Genomic DNA, 22,939 nt, shown 5'->3' with positions numbered 1-22,939 from the left:
TACAATACACTTGGTATCCAACTCAGAAGGATGCATCAGTTTCAGTCACTAAGTAGACGCACCCTGACCAAAGCGAACCCCTTGTAACTGACGCCAGGTAACATCTCACTGCACACTGACTGACACGTTAATGTAAGAGAGCTACATCCCAAGGCATCTGAGTTTCAGGCATGGATGGGTACAGAAACTGAACAAAACTATTAACGGGAAGACTGTGGAAAGAAGTGGAAAAAGCTGGTATGATTATGTATAGCCTAGTAAATTCTGAGGTGTGTTTATTGTTGGTGTATCGAGGATAAGGGAGTCAGATTTCTCGGGTTTCAGTGGTATTCACCTGAGAAAACTTCCTTTCCTTGCCTTTCCACTGTTAAAACAACATACACCCTACGAGCTGCAGGCTTTCCTCTCCATTACACATTCAGCAGAATGCAACACCGGCCTCGAGGGCCACCGCTAATCTCATATCCATGAGAAGCGAGGGCAACACGATAATGATCCACCTCTGAACCGGACAGTGGAGAGCAATAAAACACACCCACAGCCTGCAGAGCGCACAGCCCTGCCTCTTTATTATTAACACAGAGATACGCTTCAATACGGCAAACACATTAGGACATAAAGCAAATTAGAGAAAGATGAGAAATATCGGAGGAGTAGCGTGTTATTCTTGTAGCTAAGATGATAATCAGCTGGAAGAAAACTAGTTTGAAGTTTGAATTTTTGTTCCAGAGTGACTTCACGTTTCTGCATTTCTTGTTTCTTGAAACAAAAAGAAGAAGCCCAAAAGAAGGGGAAGACACTTATTTAATGACCATCAGCTGACACCATCTAGTTCATCTTCACCATGGCTACACAAAGTACACAAGCATGGGCATATTTATAGCATAGGGAGGATGGAATTTCCCATGCACAAGACAAGAGACAGTGATGAGCACTAGTAGTGGGTACAGAAATCAACAATGTAAGCTAAGCCTGGAGTTTAACGTATTGCAATGGCTTCTTCGCTGATCTAAAGTAACTGATGTCTAACTGTCTTTCATATGCTTTTTCAACGTGGCCCAGGGGGTTGTCATGGAGACCGAGGCAGGCAGTGGTGTCATTGTGACCTTGGTGTCGGCTGAATGCTATTTGTCAGGATATTGACTCAAAACCTGAAAGAGTGTAAATATGCCTTTTTTGGTCTCTGTATTTGCTTGTCATCATCTATCTTCCATTTCCGTCTGCCTTCCCTCTGATTTGCCGGATCTCTCTCTCAAGCCCTCGAGTCTCACAAGTCCTCTTTCCCTCCATTAGACTGAAAATCTGACCTTAACTGTATCCTGAAAGAATTTCTGGCACTCTTAGCAAAGCTCTGTCAAAGGAAAAACCCAGATAGCGGACATGGGAAAGACAAAACCAAAAGGAACTACTCCTTCCAGTCCATTACCGATCACGCCATTACAGCATAAAACAAACAACCAATTTCTCATTTTTAACAATTATTTTATATGTTTGGATTCAACCATGAGTGTGTTGTAATTGTTCCAGGTTTGGTCAATGCCTCCCAGTTCTAATCTATGAGAAGCCACATGGCTGGAGCTCTTCGTTTGATTTGTCTGAGCTCTTAATGCCTTCATTGGATGAGCGGCTAGATTTACCTGCACATGGCAGAAGCCTCATGCTTTAGAAAGATAAAAAAGGTTAAAAACTCTGATGGTGTCTACAAAGACGCAGTTTGCCATACATGTTTAAGTTAGGAACTACCTGATACACAGAAGGGGTGAGCGATACGGATAAATTCCTTTATCATACATTTATATCACAATAACTATCGTGATATAATAAAGTTTCTGGAAAATCAATTGAGAATTTGTTAATGATACAATAGCCAGACAGGAATGTCTGTTTTTGGTTGACTAATAAATACCTGACAAATCAAAATATGTAATCACATGAATGCAAAAATTATACATCTTGCCATAAAACAGTCCCTCTTTTTTTTTTTTTTTTTTTTTTTTCAAGTTATATATGATATTGCCCACCATTAGCCTGATATATTCATATTTCATTACTTTAAAAAACTAATTGTCTTATTGGTCCAAATAATTTTTATTGCCAAGATTTGTGGATCTGGCATTTCTGTGTCCATTTGTTACTGTTAAAGAAGCCACAGAATAAATGGAATAAATAGAATAAAATGATCTTTTGTTTAAAGAAATTAAAATAGACATGTTTAAAAAGTTACCCTGTTTGCACAAATGAATGCAGGTGATATATGTGACAAAATATTACTGCTGGCTACGAGAGAGACCTATAAGTATGTCCCTATGTGCATTAGGGCTGCTCAGTAATCAGTACTGCAGTACTAATAATTGCAGGCTTAATGAGTTAGACTGATTGTGGTAAATGTAAATGTTTTGCAATGTTTTTAGTACCCCTGAAGACGACAAGAGCATAAAAGACCGCCAGTCATTTAGCAAAACACACAGCCAGTCAGACACTTGGACAAGACTGAAACCAATATAAAGGAACCATAGATACTACAGAAGGCCTCATACTGTGTTTGAAAATAACAGAGTCTGTGTGAAAGTGAAAAGAGAAGTGGGATATGTGGGGTACCATTCTTCACAGCTGTATGGTCTGTGGTGTGTGTGTGTATTTCTGACCTGGGAGATGTGGTTGATGGAGGACTCCATGCGCCGCAGCTGCGAGGCCTGGATGTCCAGCAGCTGGAGTACATTGTTGGCTAAGGCATTGATCTGGTAGGCCACGCTGGCCAGGGACTGGGTGGTGTAGGCTTTGGTCTCCTCCAGTGCTTTCCTCTTGTCCTGGGCCTGTGCATGAACAGGGATTAGAGAGAGGAAGAGAAAAAAAAAAGATGAAAAAAAAATGGAAGAGGAACCCAGTTACTGTTAATATCACATAACAGTCGCATCTATCTTCTAGCCCCGTATCCAGGTCAGCTTTGTGGTGGATTCAGGCCAACAGAACAGCCAAGACATCCTTTTCCCCCCAACTTTCATTCCCCAGATACCACGCTCTCTCTGGAGGGATTTGAGATGATGTAACGCATCCTGCAGCAGCCATATTGGAAGCTCTGAGAACAGAATGTGAACAGCTCGCTACATTTCTGAACTCAAAGACTTGTCAAGCTTAACATTGAACATACTTGGCATATTCATCCATACATTGCTTCATTTCTGTCTTTTTTTTATGAGAAAGTATAATTTTGCCAGTGACAATTTTGAATTGTTAAATCATCTTGAATTCTAGATAATGTTGACTTTTTAGCATCTGTTCTACATTACAGTCATGTAAATGTATTTGGTCTTCACACTAGATATTTAAATACTCATCCAAAAACCAGTGTTGTATAAAACACTCACTGCCTGTGGGCTTGAATGGTCAAGACACTAAACTGTTTACTTTTGTAGCATTTACCTATGTTTGCTTGGTCACAAATGGCAAACACTAGTTAACTGCACTAGCGACAAAAAGAAGCTGTGTATTTAGCCATATTTTGGCAAAAATAAAATGAGTGTTTAAAATATACTGAGCATATGAACAGACAGAGAGGAAGTGGATTATCTTTCAGATGTGATTTGAGAAGTTTATGAGAATGTTTTGAAGCTTGGTCATTGCTGGAATCTGCGGTTACTATTGTGAAGCAAGCTAACGTAGATACAAACTTTTAGGGGGGCTAAGCTGCTTCTGATGTTAAATGTAATCTTCTACTAAATACATTTAAGGAATACTCTAACTTTCCCGGCTATAGGCAATGAATGTTTGATACTCAAAACATTTTAGTGGATTATTCCTTAAATGTATTTAGCTCATTAGCATCAAAAGCACAGAGCGGCTGGTTTAATTAATTAGCCTGTGGTAACGACACGTTCTTGAGAGCCACCTCACAACAGGTTGAGGCAAAGAGTCGCGCTCCAAACTGAGCCATCATGTTTGATCTCTGTGGGCTGTTCCCAACACTGCTCACTAATAAAGTCGAGTCCAGAGAGCACTGCCTGGAGGGGCGACATTGGGCTTTGATAACAGGCTGCCTTTGCAGGGGGTAGGTGGTGGTGGCAGGGGTGGAGGAGATGATTATTGGTAGTAGTGGTTAGGGGGAAAAACAGAAAAAAAGACATTTGGTCACGTGAAAACGAGAGAACGGAGGGACAAAATGAAAACAACAATGTCACTGCGTGTCTCATCACTGATTCCCCGTGGCAGCGTGTAAATAATCCAGAAGCAGTCTGTACGGCTAAAAGCTCCTGACCTGGAGAGCTGCCGTACTGGTTAGCCTTGGCTCAGCTGGGTGAGGAGATGACGGCGTTAGTGGTGTTTCTTTTAGCAATGTGTTGTGAGATAACAGCCTCAGGAAGGAAGAGAGATTCCTCCAGAGGGCTCTGAGCAAAAGGCCATCTGTTGAAAGCACATAGTCATTCATGTGCACACACTGACACCTTCTTCTAACACCGTAATATGCAGTATAGTAGATGGAGTAACAGCTGCAGGAAAATATATGAAACAACAAAAAACAAACAAACAAAACAGCCTTATGTCCATGATGGTAATTTCTAAATTGCAAGAAGATGCAGTTTTTGCTGTATAGGGATTACTGCACAACATATGCTTGCCTGTGCAGACCTGCTGGCCTACATATCACGCTGCAAGTCAGAGATGGTGTTTATGTTTTTAAAACTATGAGAATTTCTCAGCATTAGAATTTTATTTCTACTGTTAAATCCTAGAAAAACTTTTTTGAAAGATGTTTATTATCAGGCAGGGAGGGTCTACTGAAAGACGCTGCATTCTGGGAAATGTAGGATCCAGGGTTTTTGATGCTTGACTCACACTAGGGACTTAAAGTCTGGGTATCTTGGCCCCTGCTGCTTCAATTTTAACCATTCGTTTTTAATCTGTTTCTTAGAAGCCCCCCAACTTAATGAAAGTACAATCCTGGTGCACCCCTTTAACTTGGTTTTGTCAATATCTTGCAGCTGTAAAATGCATAGACAAATAACACCATTGATGCTGCAGCTACCTAACACAAATGCAAAGCTCTGATATGTAAGGAAATACAAATTTAGCAAACATATTCATTCAAGGTAGTCCATGCTTCCACCCAAAGCACATGTGATGTTGTTTAGTTCATGTTTTTCCGATGGCTGAAACTGAAGTTTTTAAAATGTGGCCAATCTACTTTCATCCTCTTTGAGTTTATCATGCATTCTGCATGAATGCTTGCTTTATTTCCCAAGTAAGAGATGAACTTTCTTTAATTTTGACTCAAAACTCACATGGTTTCATATAAGCTGAAGAAAAAAAAATGTCAAGACCTGAAGGGACAAACATTTTGTCTTTCGCTACAAGATGAATCAGCACAAGATGACTAGCCTGTATCAGTTTCAAATTTGAAGCTGTAAAACTTAAAATGTGTGTGCCCAAGACTATTAACAGTCATCCCCTCTACTAAAGTTTTTTCTTTCCTCAGTGACACAGCGACTACATTCATTTGTCAAGAAAGCTGATACTTTGAATGGAAAGGGCTAGGGTTGACTTAGGCTATTCATTCCTTTCCTAGTTTGAGGTCAAATCTTTAGCCTTGTGTTAATCATCCAACTGTAATTATATTTTCTTAAACACAGGATGAAATAAACTGATTCATAAGAGAGTCAACATGTCAAAAACATGCTGAATGGTGAAATCAGCATCTTGCCAATTTTCTTTGTATTTCTGGATGAACTGATCCGAACTGCATTAGCTGCCAGAGCTGTGATGTGAGGTCAGTGGTGGGCGTTTGGGAGGACAGATGCAACACTTGATTGCAATGGCACTGGCGGCATCTTAGAGCCGTCTGCTCTAGTTAAAGCCCACCTCGTCCCTTGACTCGTTTACGCATCAGAGGCCGGCCGTCCACAAATCCTAAAACTAACCAGATTTCTTGTTCAAATACCCAATAATCTTTATTCCCTATGACATCTATCTTCAGTGAGGAAACAGCAGGAGTACAGAAGATGTTCAAAAAACAAACTGTGCTTGAGACATTCGCCATGAAAGGAACAAATTGTGTGCTTGCTCAGTACAAAAGGTAAATAACAGCACCGGAGAGCTGAGTTTACTATACCACAGCAGGAGATGCAGAGAATGAGGTGAGCTCCCAGAGAGCTTTAGCACTCCTGGGGCACTTTATCTCATATTTCTGAGCTGACTGTAAGGGACTGCAGAATATCCAGGCAGTAGTAGACAGGCTGTCAGCACCTCAGCTGGGTTTAAAAAGGGAGTACAAAGGAATGCACTGTGTGTACGCACAATGAAATTATAGCTGGAGGCTGAGGCAAGCTAGATAATCAAACAACCACTTGAATACAGCAAAAATACAGTGCCAGCGTAGCAATGTTTGTGAAATAAAAGTTAAAAATTGTCCAAAAGGCAAAAATCTTTTAAAATGATTGATTCCAAATGCTGTATGTGGGCTGATACATTTGGGAGCACGAAGGGAGTGGCAGTCACAAGAATGGATTTGTCTCCTGAGAAGCTTTTGAAGCTTGGAAGTGCTGAACTCGTTAAATACTTCCATTTCACTCCGTCACCCATCCAGTCTGGCAAGATAACGGCCCACAACCGCCACAGAAGTGCAATCATGCTTTTTTAAACGAGGTGGTGCATTGCTTCTCTGTCAGGGCCTGCTGGCTGCATTGAAACAGTAGGAAGGAAAAGGTCCAGACTTCCTCCCTGAGGATAGAAACTGTTCGGGGGTCAGAAGAGGTGTAGCTGCCCCTCCACCCAGAAGCCTGAGCATAAGTAAGTAGGAATGGACAAAATGAGTATTCCTCCTGATTCCCTGACATGACTAATACAAGATCTAGGGAAGTGAGACAAAATACCTAAATCAAAACTCATGAGGGTTTTCACTGAATCATCCCTCCAAAGTTTGGAACATGTCAAAAATTCAACCTCTTTATCCAAAGATTAAAATAAAGAGTTCAATAACATGCTACATCTGTTTGTTATGCAACATTTGACAATAAAACACTAAACAGCATGCCTCTCTACTGTGCAATCTGCTCCTGGATTCAGCTGACAAGCACATTTGCGTTTAATGTGCTCCCACTTGTCCAGAGGGAAAATGCTCTCGGAACAAAAAAAAACATTTCAGGAATGTTTGGAATTCTGCAACATGTCATACATCTTCAAGCTTTCAAGTGTTGCTGGAAAGTGTCAGGGTCGCATGGAGGAATAAAAAAAACAAACATTGTAACAGAACCACCAAGGATTTATTTTTCTATTCTGTCAACTGGACAGGTTAGACAAGAAAAAAACGACCCCTAACAGACAGAGTTCTTGAAACTCCCAACTTCTCTGACACTGGAGGTGAACGTCTCCTCAAAAACACCTCAGCAGGAGTGGTACTTATGGCGAAGGCAGTGAAGTCTTGAGCAGAACGAATGTAAATCCAACTGGAGGGTCGTAGAGCTCACATAGCACTTTGCTTCGTGTGATGTATCGACCGCTGATTACTGCAGACTGGACAGGGTGAGATAAGTGAGACAGGAGGCAGCTGAGAGCTACTGCTCTGTGGGCTGTTGTATTGATGTGGCTGTCGGACATCCAGCAGCTGATTGGGAATAAGGTGGTGCCAATGAATATGGGATTACAAGGAAGACATGTTCAGGATTTGACCGAGTGTTACTCAAGCTATTTTCTGGTCATTTAGTTCCTTCTGCCATAGTACACAGTGATATATTACAAAACGAATGGAAGGTAAAACCCAAAATTGACTCTGCCAGTTGCAATAAATTATTGTGTAATAGCTTCTGGCTTAAATAATGCTAAACGTTTTGAATACATGTCCTTTGTGTCACTTCCTACTACTGCTACTTCTCTACTCCTTCAATTTGATGACATACATTTGATCAGACATGATCACATGAAAGGACAAAGTTCATTTCATTACAGAGAAATTCCAGTATTTGTCAGCCTTTGTCTTATTCCCTTTATTTTTGACCATTACAACTATTGGTCGTGGTAACATTTTACTGACCACCTCTGTCATACAGATTTGGGAAATGTGGACTCTGATAAGATTGACTGGGGCCACAATGGCAGGTAGTAAGGTCACTTTTTCAAAAGATCTAGTTCGAACAAATAAGAACTAACATTTAACTTGTTTGAATTAAATCAAACCCACGTAGCCTAAATCCTAAATTACATTGTAGAATTGATGTTTTTCAGTGCATTCACAGTGCCTCTGCTACCTCACCTGAGTGACAAGCTAACAGGTGACTTCAGATCTGTTGTCGTGGTGACGTTACTGTAAAGCAGTTGCGTTTTGAAATGCAGCAGACAGCCTTACTTTTATCAACAAATTTATTTAAATTTTATTAACTATGGCGTTGAATCAAAAATGCTTTACTTCTCCGATAGTTTTGTATCGTGATTTTAGAACAAATTCGCAGCAGTAGGGATTACTAGGAAGTTAATAGAGATCAATGATCTTAATGGTTCAGAATTAACTTATTGACCATTCTCTAGACACCGTCCAACCTTGCTTGTTGGAGATTAGACCTGGATGATAACAAGAAACTGAGCTAAAGGGGAGTTCAATTTTATACGATTAAAGCTGCTAAACATATTGGTCCTAATAAAAGACTACACACCGACAACCTATTCATCTTAGATGGAGGAGTAAGCATCCACGCCTTTAAATATAAAACTGAGAAACACCAACACAAGTCACCTGAGGAGACAGACAAGGTAGTGAAAGTGACACTGGAACGTGTAAAGAATAAGGAAAACCTGCAGACTTAACATCTTCAATCCTTCCTTGAGTCTTAGCTCTTTTTTTTTAAAAAAAAGAAAAAACCTCAGCAGTACAATATGTGAATTCATAATTCCACCTCCTCCACTGGGGCAGATGGAGGCTGACTGAAAGGCCATAAGGTCTACCTGACCTTGAAGAACTGCCAGCACACAATTAAAAATCCTTTCAATATGACTGAGAGGAGACACAAAAGTCTCCACATGGAGGAAACTCATTAACCTTTCTTGAGTTTCTTAAGTCACTGTTCTATACCTGAAACAACATACTTAACTGGTAAACAACTAGAAATAAACAATCTATTTTTCAGAGGATCTGAGTGTTGGAGGAGCTCTGGTTCGGATGGATTATTCACACTTTTCTACACAAAAAGAACAGAGAGAAACAATCCATAAAAAAGCGGACACTTCTTTAAAATAAAAAGGGGCTCAATTCTGTGTGAATCCAACGACAAGGAGACAATTTTAGTCTGAAACAATGATGTCAGTATGCTCAAAACTTTCCGAAACTCCTACACTCGAAACAGAATGTAACAGATCAGTCCAACAGTCTGGACCAAACCAACCCCAATCAGCTGAGGGGGAGGAGTGACAGGTGGTCAAAAGGATGAATGGGCCTGGCTGGTCGGCTGAGAGCCGCTAGGCCTCTCCATGCTGGGAGAAAAACCAGGCCACTCCGCAGAGAGAGAGAGAGAGAGTCGGAGAAAGAAGGACAGGAAACAAGGACTCAGTAACCCAGAGAGACCGAACTGTGTTAAAAAAAAAACGCAATATTTGCCACCTGCTGTCTTCCAGAGGAGAAACTCAAATTAATTCTCCTGGGAAAACAGCACAGGACAGGTACACTAAGGTTATATGACCAGGACACAAAGGGGACGTCTCTCTTTCCGTCCGTGTTAAACTCTTAACCGATAGGCAGGACTCTCCTCTGACTACATGCTACCTGCATTAATTACGACCTAACAGCCCACATTTCAAAACTGCTAATTTAGGAGCAGTCTGAACTAAAAGCACAAGTGGGCATCATGCTGGCTCAGCAGGCAAAGTCACATGCCCTGAGCTTGCAACACTGGTCTGGCATATGATCTCTTGGTTTGCCTCTCAACATCTTACTTCCATTTCCCTATTCCTTGATACTGTATGCTGTTTATTCAACCTTTCCTCCCAGACTTTCTGATAATGGCAGTGTAATCTATTTCAAAGAAATATAGTACCAGCATGTTTTGTTTATGGAATGCTAAATTCCAGTGCCTCTGCTACCTCACCTGAGTGACAAGCTATGACATTTAATAATGACATTTTATAGATTACATGATCAATCGATTAATTGATAAGGAAATTAAACTTTAAATGCAGCCCAAAGGTTAACAAAATTCTAATTTATATCAAGAAATATCTGCTCAAAGAATAAATATGTAAACAAGGCTAAAAATCTGACCAAGCTCTGGGTGCTGCTGCTAACAGGCTGCTGACAGTTTTTGACGCTGACACCATTTGTGTTACAGACACAGTTTGGCTGATACGAAGAAAGTGTGGAGATTCAATTTAATCCCAGCTCATGTTTTTGAGAGGTTTTTAAATGAGGTCGTATGCTTTTCTGGTCCATGAGTGGAATATCTAGAGCTGCAGCAATCAATTAATCCACAGATTATTGAGTTACCTGTTTTGTCTATGAAATGTAAAAATAAATAAATAAAAATGTTAAAACAAGCCAAAATGTCTAAATTCTCAGAGCCCATAGTGACATCTTCAATTTACATGTTTTGTTTGAACATCAGTACAAAACCCAAATATATTCAATTAAGTATCACATGACAAAAAGAGGCTGCAAATTTTCTCACTTGAGAAGCTGAAACCATTAAAACATAAAAATAAAACTTCAGCAATTTTCAGAATAGTTGCAGATTAATTTTCTGTCAATCATTTCAGTTCTACAAATATCAAATACAGCCTGAGCACAGCTAATAGACCCTGAATGTAGTTTTACTGTATTTAACAGAGCGGCCAACAGCCCTCTCAGTGTCTCCTGCCAACAGGGCCAGGTGGCCCACTTTGCATACAGGCTATGCGTCCTTGTCACAGAGGTTAAACAAACATGGTGCTGACTTGCATCAATGAAAGAAAGAAAAAAAAAAAACAAGTGAGCACAATATATTTCAAGGGTGCAGCAAGCATTGTGCAGGGATTGTTTTCTTCTGTGACTACCTTACATAGAGGGAAAATATTAAAATCCAAAACCATATATTAATCAGAATAAACTCTGTGCAAGTGTCTTAATGTGAAAGGGTGTTTTTTGGCTCTATTATTAAGCCACTTCCTGACAGAGAGAGAAGGTATTTCCATGGAGCCTGTTTTGAGAGTCAGCGGGGCAAACAGGAAACATAACTCTGATCTGTTAGTGTGTCATATACTAAGTATAAACACACACACACACACACACAGAGAGCTTAAAACACTCCCTTATATGAAACAAAAGTCACTATCAAGTTGAGAAAGTGGGGCAGTGATCTGTCCCTGGTTAAACAGAGCTTTCACCATCTGCTTCAGCCTGCTGAGCAGCACTACAGTCCACACTGAACACTCACAACACCAAAGCCTCCATGACAAGAACAGAGAGAAAGAAGAAGGGATGGAAATGTGAGGGAGGAGTGCTGATTCAAGCTGAGGCATGTTGATATGTGCGCGGTTCAGCTCGGAGTGCACATTTGTGTGTGTGTGTTTCTATCAGAGGCAGAGAGAGAGAGTGAGTATCTCCAGCAGACAGAGAGGGCTTATGAAAAGTGCACTGTTAGTCTGACACTCGCTTCACACAGAGCGAGCAACGTGTGCTGAAAAGCTTAAAATCCTGCTTTTTTTAAACGTCATCGCTTTAAACAAGGTGCTCTGCGAAAACACAAGGACGGAATCGCAAATCGGTTCGACACATGAAACAGAACTTTTCATAAGGCTTAGTTAAAGTTGGAACACATTTTACATCAAATACTGTATATTGGCTTGTCAACATTATCCATCCCTACTGTACTCTTTACCCACAACTACATGAAAATGACATTTGAAGACAGCCAAGTATTTTTGTGCATTTTACAGCTCATTAGTTTGGCTTTTTAGTCCCACGATGATCTAAATACTATTTTTGGAGCCTCTGGGGTAAAACACACCAACTTATTGTCATTTTATAGAAAAGTGGTCACATTTAAAGACACTAAACCCACCTTTTCAAACTACACCCTGACACCCAATGCTAGCACTACTTGCCCACGCTTTTAGTTGTTTGTTTGACAGAGATGTACTTCCATTTTTGATGACATCTATTTTGATACCAAAACAAAACAAAACTTCTAAAATGTTACATTTTGTCTAAACACAAGCATGCTTACAAGAACTTTGCCTTAATAAAAATGGCAAATTTATGACTTCAATCAGGAACTATGAATAAAGAATAAGTTAACAAGACAGGTCTACAAATCAATGTCAACTTTACAGTTTTTGATTCTCTGTGATAGAAAAACATTTTGGTCACTATTAGGTTCAATACCCAGCACTATAAAATCATGAATTGTTATTATTTTAGAATGAAAATGGTCAAATGACAGTAACAATCTGTACAAAATATGGGCAAATACTGGCCATTAAATGTCAGTATTGGCCTTCAAAACAAGGGCTGAGTATTATTTTAAATAAAAAAATAAATAAAAAAATAAAAAACTAGTGCCAATACAGTACCCACATTTTGGTAGCGATACCAAAACAATAGAATTTTCAATACCTTACTTCAAGAAATATGAAAAAAAAAATACATCTGCAACAATTTTCTTCAATATAACAAAAGATACCATAGTTCTCAAATTTTATCTTCAAGAATAACAACAAACTTTCGGTACTCAACAGTTTTAAATAATCTGACACATTTCTGTGAGCATGTAAAGTAAAGTCTTGTCACTTCGGGAAGAAAGTGCTCAAATTTAAAGACACTAAATAGCCAAAAATATGGGCTACTGGCTCCTGTGGTCTGGACTAAAAGATATCAGCACTGGCCTTCAAAACTTGCTCATTTGACCCCAAATACTGCCATGCTGTTTAAATCAAAAGTAAATAAAATTTCCTATCATGTATGTTAACTATCAAGTTAACATACATTGGGTAACATACATCTGAACTATCACAATCAATAACTGCACAAAAACACACATTTTGCTTTTAAAAGTGGCGGGACAAAAAGCTTCATCCACTTCATTTTAGGCCTATATGGGGCAAAGATGACAACCTTGTTGTGCTGCAGCGTTTGCCTGAGGCTATAACTGGCACAAAGCTTCAGAGCCGTTCCTCACGATGCCAAATCATCCAAGGACGAAAACAAAATTACAGGGAGTCCTTGGGGAGTACAACTGGAACGGACACACCCTCCTGAAGCTGATATGGTGGGTTGTCTGTCACTCAGTTTGTTCTCTGACTTTTTAGGTCGTGGCTTACCATATATATGCTTGTATTAAAATTAGATTAAACGACAAAGCCATCTGTGGTCATCGAGGCACCATATTAAAACAAGCAGACTTATAATAATCAGTTTATTAAGACACATTTACGTCAAAGTACTGCTAAAAGTGTAACTCAAATGCAGGAGCTTCCATAACATTACTTAACATAAAAACAAGCTACTTTATCGAGAAGAACTTGTGAAGACAGATGTGAAGCAGAGATTAAAGCAAGCCTGTTCCCATGAATAAGTTGAGAAAAATCAATACCTCCAACCTTTATTGACCAACTAACAATCACATTCCTCCCTGTCTCACAGCCTAGATGCAAGCCTGCAAATCCAGCTGAATGATCTTAAATATCTTAAATCAAGTCTAGCCAGAACAAGCTGCCTTCTACAGATTTCCATGCATATATTATGCTTTAATATGGCATTATAAATTGCTTCATGGTTTAAAAAAAAACTGTGCAGCAACAATAAAAGCCATGCACTGACATTACAGCATCTGCACTGAGTGCTTACAAGTCCATAATGTGTATACATTACACTATACCTCCACTGTAATATTCCTGTAGTATCCCAAAGGGGATTTAAGCTGTTTTTATGGTATTAAATGGTGAGTTTAATGACCTTATGGAATGTAATGGACTGCTATGTTACTATAATATTCATGTGGACTTATAGTTTTAGTGTGACATTTAGTTTCCCACTAATGCAGTTATATATTTTAGGCAGTGTCAGCATCAATTAAGGCGAATAAACGGCAGTAACTTTCTTGTTAGGTGGAAATGTAATCATTTTCAGCAGCTGAAACTTGTTCAGTGAGCTGCTGTAAAACACACAGGCCTCCCTATCAGCAGTGAGAGTGGAAGCAGTTTTAAAACGAACCAGTGTAATAATAATTAAAAAAAAAAAAAAAAAAAAAGTAGACACACCCTCTGTGTAAACGGAATAAATGTGATCAATGGTCTGAACACATACAGGCTGTCCATATGTACCACAGCAGTAAAAGCCCCAACTGTTACAGCTCCAAGCTTTGGGCGGAGAGGTTCATTTCATAACCGAGCACAGTTTCTTTATCCACATTTCCTGTCCCAACAACCATTCAATCCCGAGCTTTTCGCCACAAAAGGCGGTGGAAGATAACGTGGTAGCTAACTCACTTACCTGGACATAATTGTTCTCGCAGTAGTCTGCTACTCTGGTGAGGTTTTGGTAACTCTCTACTAGCGCTCTTTTACCGGCCGGAATCTCTTCCTCTAACAACATTTGTAGCTCTGCCATCTTACATCTCTCCGCAGAGTCTCCCTTCCCTCTGCCTTCCCTTTGATTGAAACAGCCACCAGCCCAGCTCGACACACACACACACACACACACACACACACACACACACAAAAAAAAAAAATCCTCTGCCTGCTATTGTGGGATTCGTGCCCTCGCTTTAGCGTAACCTCGAGCCGAAGATCGTCTGTGCAAGTGAAGAGTAGTCACTCGATGGTTTAAAAGTGGGACCAGTGTTTGGTCTGCAAGCAAGGCATCAACATCATTATTATGTGTTAACGACCAAATGTGCTAGTCCACGGCACCATTCATCATTATATATGCATTATTATTATTTACTTTTGTTATTTAGTAATCTATTTGACTGTGCATGCAACATACATTTAATTATTTAGGACTCTGCTTCCTCATACAAATACAAAACTATTAAAGTATGTTTTCTTCTTCTTCTCTTCAGATATATATTTGAATTAATAAATACAATTCTATGTCTCTTTTTTGGTCTGTGTATTGTGGCCCAAATAAACCTTATATTTTTTAGAGATATCTTTACTTCAACTTAATTTAAATCTGCCAATAATTCCCCCAATCAATTAATAGTTGATGTCAGAAAACAGGGAAAAATACCCATCATAATATCCTCAAGCCCAAGGTCATGTATTAAAATGTCTTTTTTTTTTGCCCAATCTACAGTCCAAAATAAAATATATTCATCTTATTATCACATAAGACTAAGAAAAGCACTTCAAAATTTGATAAGTGGAAGTAGATCATGGTTGGCATTATTCCTTGAAAAATTACTTAAACATGTCGATTGATTCTAAAATTAATCGACTAATTTCAGCTCCACATAGTTTACAGCGACTTGTGGTACCCGAAAATAAAGACAAAGTGAGAGCTCTTGCTTTTCTTTGCCTTGTATCTATCACCCTTGTAGCTGAAGAAAAAAACATGGATGCTGACTATTCGCGATTACTTCGAAATATTATAACATAAAATGTGTTATGTTTCACCTCTTAATACTTTTCTGATTTATTCAGTACACGTTTTTAGTTTCTCCGTGAAAGCCGCTTTCTAGTCTTGAAACTACATTTCCACTAAAGCGTTTTTGTAGACGCGGGGGATTGTGGAGCTTGTAGGAAATATCGACATCCAATAGAAACTACAACTCCCATAGTACACCTGTGGCTGGCTTTATGTTCTGTTCATGGCGTCTGGTTCAGGGCTAATGACAGGTCGCCTTCCGACAAACAGATAGGCCGTTGACTTTAACGGTAAGTGTAATCGATTTTGAGCTTCGCCGTCGAGAGTTTGGAAGTATAGATTGTATTTAGCACAAATATCGGGGTAGTTAGATATGTGTCGCATACGAGATGGTGTGTCCTAAATACTCAACCTCCTACTGGTAGCCATAACATAACACAACATTAATGTAGATAGAGTAACTTACAAGTTTAGCTAGTCTCATTAGCGATGCAAAAGGCTGGATTTATTGCCTAAAATTGTTGTAAGCAGCTAGTATAAGTGCCATTGATGAAGCCAGCTTTTAGCATATTATTGTTGGCCCTTCTCATATCGCAGTGTTGTGTTTGTTTAACGTTACTGTCTGTCTCTAGGTTTTGTGTTGACTGTCTCGGTGTGACACAATGGAGGTGGAGAGCGTCAAAGTGGATGATGAGAGGCGTTTGACCCTGCTGAGGTTTGAAGCCGCCGTCAAAGTGATTAAGAGTTTACCCCCGGATGGTGAGTGACTACACCAGTCTGTCATTCAGGCCAGTTTAACCAGTTCAGGGGCTTTAACATAGGGTTCAAAAAGAATGGTATCAGACAGGTGCAACAGCTTGGTCTGCTTTGGATCTTGTGCGATTTAAAAGGCTTAATCCACTTTACCAGCAGTGTACAGAGACTTGCCTCCCTGCCAGCAGTCTATAATGTAATGCACAGATATGTCAGAGATAGAAAACTGTAAGAATAGTACTTACTAAACAGTTATTTTACACATTTTCAGTAAGACATTTCCTTTTTATAATTAAAGTTTATTTCCCTCAGGCCCCTTTCAGCCCTCCAATGACATGATGCTCAAGTTCTACAGTTACTATAAACAAGCCACTGTGGGAGCGTGCAATATACCCCGACCTGGCTTCTGGGATGCAGTTGGCAAAGCAAAATGGTAATGACAAAAGGAGATATATGTTTTTATTTTTGTGGAAATGCATACTAGATTCCTGCAGAGGTCATTTATGGGGCAAATATTAGTGTATTCAATTACATTATTTATTCTCTGTGGTTCTTATATTTGTCACTTTGAAGAAACATTTTCATTCAAGGGCAAGCTGAGGGCTAGCACAAGTTGAATGAATAGTACAGTCTTCAAGGCAAATCATGAAGCTTAATTCTGGATGAACCACAGAATGCTGAAATTGAAACAGTATCTGACTTTGCACAACATGTTGTTTTTTGCCCACTTTGACCTTGCTGTGCAAAACAAGACAGAGGAAACTTTTCTCCTCTCTTCTCCCTCTGATTAGTCTCAAGTTGCGTTAGGTGATTTCTGGACTCTGAATGTAACCTTTACCCACTTGGCTGGACAGTTTCTCTCATGGTTGCATTGCATTACATGTAAAAATACTTTAGTTTAGGAATAGCTCTAGTTAGTAATGAATGGTTAAGTTTCTGTCAGCCTTTGACCCACAGCTAACAAAGGACACATTGACCTCAAATAAACTGGCCTTATTTGCAGAGTTGAAAACTGGGACAGAAGTGTTCAAAACCAATCTTGATGACGTAGACTCTTTACACTAAGCAGGGCTTTGTTTTTTACTTGATAGAGTGATATAATAATGCAGTGTGTTTATTTAATTATTCAGGAATGCATGGAATTCTCTTGGAGATATGCCAAAAGAAGAAGCGATGTCAGCCTATGTTGATGAAATGAAGCTGGTATGTTACTTTTACAGAAGTTATAACCATTTTGTTATATAGGAATAGTAGCAATTTGATCCTAAAGCCAGACCTTTCTGTAACGGTTTATGGATTTGAGCTAAACATCACTGTGATTTGTCATTGTTTTTGATGCGTAGATCCTGGAGGGCATGCCCATGACAGACGAGGTGGAGGAGCTCTTGCGCGTCCTCGGCCCGTTCTATGAGCTGATTGAGGAGAAGAAAAAGATCACACAGATATCAGACCTGAGCACAGGTGGGTTTTATTCACCAGGTGCAACTCTTCCCACCTTTCACTTTGTTTGTGATGTCAAAAACAGCATGTGAAGCTTAACGTTTTTATAATTTGCTTCTTGCCCGATGCTCAGCCCGTTTGACAATATTTGCTAGGCAACTGGAAGGCAAGTACATTACTGTGTAAATATTTGAGTCTAGTGGGATAGTTTAGTTTTTGTCTGGTGTTGTAGCTCAGATGCTTTTAGTGCCTATTAGTAGTCATGTCATGCACGCTGAATTAGTGGTACAGAACACATGGCTTAGCACATTTAAGCTGTCAGAAACTTTCATTTGATACAGATAAACCTTTATCTGTGTTGAGTTAGTGAACAGCCATCCACTTAGTTGACAATGACTTAAAATTTGTGTCTCTCAACTTCATGTAAATAGGTTGTTTTGATTTAATCATTAAGTAGAGAAAGTATTACTTTATCCTTAAAGGAAGCATTGTGTTTTGGTATTTGTGATATTGCAATGAAATCCACTTTGTTGCACAGGGTTTGGTACAATGCTGAATTCAGTACCGTCGAAGAGTGTCGCAAAGAGCATCATCAGAACGATGGAAATGAACGGCACTCTGGAGACTCGTCCTGCCACGCTGAAATTAAAGGAAGTGAGGGAAAGGTCAGAGGAAGAAGCACAAGAGGAGGATGAGAATGAGGAGGAAGAGGAAGAGGAAGAAGTAGTGATGAGGGAGGTCAGAAAAGGTAATGCATTTATAAAAACTGTGCAAATATTGTCAGTAAAAACATTTATTTGCCCTGATTTTCTTTGTTGGGATTTTATTTCAGACAAGAAATCAACAACTTCACAGCTAAAGAAGAAAGGTTCAGCCAGGAGACACAAAGCGCCCCTGTTGAACGGTAAAATGGCTAACGGGGTCACCCATCTGACCAATGGGGGTCATTCCAGGGTTGCCCTGAACAGTGACGACTCCCAGGAGGGTTCAGTCAGTGAGCCTCTGCTCAATGGCCACCACACAGGTAAGGAACATGACAGTGTGTTCCATTCTGGTTAAAATGTTGCATTTGTGAATGTTCTGTTTCGACTCACAACACGTCCATGATATGTTTCAAAATGGTTACTGCGGACTCTGTACTCGCCTCACCCACTGCCTGTGCTTGTGCATCAGTGCACCATGTGATCAGATAATCTGCTAAGCTTTTATTCCCAGAGCTGTGGCAACTCAGCAGACACCGAATCTTAACACTTTACACATCAGCTGCACCTGGGGCAGTTTTAATGGACTGAATTAATGGCTCTGTTGAAATGGCACACAAAGCCCCTAAATTATGTGAAGGCAGCCTTCCTCCATGTCACTCTGTTAATTTCAGTGCAGTTTACTCTATATTACAGTGCAGGGTGAGTCTGAGCTTTTTTTGTTCCCTTTTTTGTGCCATTTGTACTGATCTCAGATCCCAGTGTAGATGTGTGTGGTCCCAGTCACCTGGCCAGTGACTCAGACAGCGAAGTCTACTGTGATTCTGTGGACCAGTTTGGCCAAGATGAGGCAAGTAACAACTTAAAACCACTTCTTTAGTACAGTGTTTGTAGCTCTTGGTCCATCATTGATTCATTTTAATGTTCTTCTTCCCCAGAGCTCAGAGCATAACCGCTCTTTGGACGACCTGGATGAAGAGGAGAACCACGTCTTGCCACCTCTAGAGGAGCCGCAGGCAACGCAGGATCCCCAGGAGGATGTTCATGGTGCACCTCAGGTCATCAGGTGTGGAGGAGAAGATGGAGAGAACTGTGGAAAAATGTCGCAGAGACAGAGTCTGAATGCAGACATGCCAGACAGCTCTTTGATCAGAAGAGGAAAGGGTAAGGTTGTCCTGGCGTTTATACTCTGGTTTGACTGTGTTTTTGTGGTCTGCACATATGACATTCTGAAGAGGAAACTTTCGTTTTTGGCTTGTTTGGTTTCATACTGTAGCATTAATTAAAAATGTAACAGGAAAAACTCAATTAAATGAGCCCAGACCCCAACAAGTGATGCAACTGCACTCCAAAGCCTATGCCTCAAAATCTGTATCTGGCTACACGTGCAAGGCAGAAATGTTATGAAATGGAAATCTGCTGGGTTGATTGCTGCAACATATTTCAGCCTTGGTCGACTTTTCAGGGCCAACAAGCTTTTTATCCCGCTGGTCATTCAGTGTTGGAGGAAGTGATTTGATTTGAGAGGACTCGTTGATCATGAAGCTTGCACTATCAATTTGTGGTTAGCGATTCAGTGAAATTGTCCCAATGAGGTAGCCCTGTTTGTCTTTTTGTCCTATACTGGCAAATAGAGCTGAAACATTTAGCTGATTCATCGATTTGATCTTCTGAAAATTAATCTGCAACTATTTTGATAATCGATTAATTGTTTCAGTCATTTTTCAAGCAAAAGTGCCAAACCGTCTCTTATTTCAGCTTCTCAAATGTGAGGATTTGCTGATTTCTTTTGTCATGTATGATAGTAAACTGAATATCTTTGGGTTTTGGACTGTTGGTCGGATAAAACAAGGAATTTGAAGACACCACTTTGGGCTCTGGGAAATTTGAATGGGCAATTTTCACTATTTTCAATCATTATAAGGGCAAAAAGATTAAATGAGAAAATAATTAGCAGATTATTCAATAATGAAAATAATCGTTAGTTGCAGCCTTACTGTCAAATGTACATTATTTGACTCGCCTCTGACACATAAACATGTTCTTTTGATGTAGGCATTGTGTGAACGTGTATTCATTATCAATCGTTTCTGTGTTTTTAGGCTCCAGTTCTCCAGGCTTCGGCTCTGGATCGCTGGTGCCCATGTACGGTGGTGGAGATGGGGATGGAGGCCACTGGGGAGGAGCAGTAACACCTGGAGGGAGCCTGAATGAGCAGATATTTGTGGCGTTGGCTAGACTGCAGGAGGACATGCAGAACGTTCTGGACAGGCTGCATTCCCTGGAGGCTTTAACTGCTATCCAGGTCAGACTGTCCTCTGTCATTGCCGTCAGAAAGAAGCGTTACATGAAAGGAGTAATGGTCATAGAAACAGCATATTAGATTAGATGATGACAACAGAGATACCAAAGTGATCCAGCTGGTTGTGTTCCAATGCAGTTATAAGGAGCTTTATTTCTGTCTAAAAACATTCCCCACATATTGTAGAAGTTCTAACTTTAATGTAGAGAAGGCTTATTATATTTTTGAATCAATATGACAGGATCTAAATGTAACTACATATAAAGGTTTATCTGTTTCCATCTATAGATTGTGACTAACAAACTTACCAGGGCGGTTAGACGGTTAAACACAGTTGCTGACACAGTTGCTGTGTGTAGATGAGGCTTTTAGGGAGAGAAGATAAGGGTTTTGCACTTTGTACTTTTCACTGAAACATTCATGTGTTGATGATGTTTACTTTTTATTTTGACAAAAGTTCATGGACGTTTTTCTTACTCTCTACAGGCAAGATCAATGTCTCCAACTTATGCATCACCCCCAGTGAAGAAGAGGAGTCAGGTAAACAGTTTAAAAGACATCACACTGTTTCAGCAAAATTTAAAGTTTTAGAATCATTAGTGGGAACTACAATGATTTAAACATTGCTTTGACCACTATAATTAGCCACAGTTTCACTTGAAATAATGCTGATTGTTATTGTTCTAATTGACTTAATTTTTCAACTTCCTAGAAACCATCCTGGTGGCCTTTTGACATTTCTCCGACCAGTTTGGCCTTTGCTGTTTTATGGCCATTTGTGGTACAGTGGCTTATTCGCCTATACCTGCAGAGGAGAACAAGGTATTATTTTACAGAAAAATATCTGCAACTTGAATATGAAATTTAAAATTGCAATCTACTACCATTTTCATGTAATACCCAATTTAACTCCTTAATTTTCTCCTTCTTTAATAGACGAATCAACTGAAGCTGCCCTCACCCAAACACCCATGGGCACAGACGATAAAGAGTCCTCTAAATGTCTTTGGTTGGGTTGCTAATGGCTGTAACTCCCCCCTGCTTAGACCCACAGCCCAGTAATTTGCTTTTGCACTATAAAGAAAGCACCTAGAGTAATGAATGCGAGGAAGATATCTCTCAAGTGTGTTGTACTGTGGATGTGGAATTGAATAGAAACATGAATGTATGAGCTCGCAGCCTGTGATTATACAGCCTTTTCAAGAGGATACCACTGTACTGGAATCTTTGTGTTTGTGTTGAGAGGGGGAACATAAGAGTTGGGATGTTAGCGTGTTTAAAAACCAACTACAGTAGATTCTCAATGATATCCATAACTAAGGCTTAGTTGGACAAAAAATGGGCCTGATACTTTGTTGATTTGAGCGTAATGCTTAGTTGCCCAGGCAATGCTGCTATCATAAAATGTTGTAATAACTGTATAGTTTAGAAGGGAGGATTGAATGTAGAAATATATTGATGTGAGATTCTTTTAAATTCTGAGAATAAGTTAATATTTATTGCTTTTAGCAACAGTTACAATGAAGGCATTGTTCGCCAGATTTCAGCTGTACAAATGAGGTATATGTTTAAAGTGACTGCTAAATATTAGTCAAGGTCTGTTCTGCATATCAGTCTGTGCTTTATGTCAAAGTGGTCTCCACTTCACTGTTTTCCAAATAGAAGTGCCTCAACATCATAAGGTACATATATACTGTAGGTGGTATTATGATTTCTTACATTCACATATTGTAGCATAACTGTTCCAGTGCTGGACCAAATAATCATTAATCATACTACCTAGCGAGCCATGAGGTGGTCAGCTATCGGATTATTAATGCATAACACGCTTTCAGGTTTGTCTATACTGTATAATTTTAATGTGTGATGTAGTAATGTTTGTACGAATATTGTGGAAAGATTTTGTGTGAGTGATAGTAATCGTGTGCAAAGCAGTGAGATCTATATAAATTGTATACAATAGCTGTACAGATTAAAATGCAGTATTTTAATTGCATTCCCATGAATTATTAACATAGTATATCATATTTACAAATGTTTGCATCTGCAATAGCACTAATCTTTCCAGAGCCATTATGTTTTAATAAAAAAAGTCATATATTCACCTTTCTACTGAAATGTACAAAGGCTTTCTCACCCTCTCTGCCTGTGGATAGACGGGTGTTTGCATGTGATAATCTATGCCTCAAATAAAATTTTCATAAAGCA

At 39.5% G+C, this 22,939-nt stretch overlaps 2 protein-coding genes across 14 annotated transcripts in view; one reads left to right on the top strand and one right to left on the bottom strand.

Annotated features, from left to right (window-relative positions):
* abi1a (abl-interactor 1a) overlaps positions 1-14,680 on the bottom strand; it is a 49,454-nt gene extending 34,774 nt beyond the window's left edge. For 6 of the 12 annotated variants that reach the window (XM_044177463.1, XM_044177465.1, XM_044177471.1 and 3 more), the window contains exons 1-2: positions 14,438-14,680; positions 2,646-2,813 (exon numbers count right to left, since the gene is read on the bottom strand). In XM_044177463.1, the coding sequence (XP_044033398.1) occupies positions 2,646-2,813; positions 14,438-14,554 (285 nt within the window). In that variant the 5' untranslated portion in view covers positions 14,555-14,680. The remainder of the gene's footprint in view (positions 1-2,645; positions 2,814-14,437) is intronic. The other 6 variants (XM_044177470.1, XM_044177466.1, XM_044177462.1 and 3 more) reach the window with 5 other exon arrangements.
* Positions 14,681-15,667: 987 nt separating this feature from the next.
* On the top strand, positions 15,668-22,939 carry acbd5a (acyl-CoA binding domain containing 5a). 2 transcript variants are annotated; one of them, XM_044175579.1, is made up of 13 exons: positions 15,668-15,825; positions 16,168-16,294; positions 16,601-16,721; positions 17,419-17,491; positions 17,632-17,749; positions 18,267-18,476; positions 18,561-18,752; positions 19,185-19,279; positions 19,368-19,593; positions 20,532-20,734; positions 21,218-21,271; positions 21,444-21,553; positions 21,668-22,939. In XM_044175579.1, exons 2-13 carry the CDS (start codon positions 16,198-16,200, stop codon positions 21,678-21,680), a joined length of 1,512 nt encoding a protein of 503 aa, XP_044031514.1. In that variant the 5' UTR covers positions 15,668-15,825; positions 16,168-16,197; the 3' UTR covers positions 21,681-22,939. The 2 variants fall into 2 exon arrangements, with proteins under 2 accessions (XP_044031514.1, XP_044031513.1); XM_044175578.1 differs by having other exon boundaries at positions 18,267-18,752.

This window comes from Siniperca chuatsi, linkage group LG19 (assembly GCF_020085105.1).
Source record: "Siniperca chuatsi isolate FFG_IHB_CAS linkage group LG19, ASM2008510v1, whole genome shotgun sequence".
In the NCBI taxonomy this organism is placed as follows: Eukaryota; Metazoa; Chordata; class Actinopteri; order Centrarchiformes; family Sinipercidae; genus Siniperca; species Siniperca chuatsi.
Note: the sequence above shows the minus strand (reverse complement) of the source record. Positions and strands in the feature narration are given on the sequence as shown.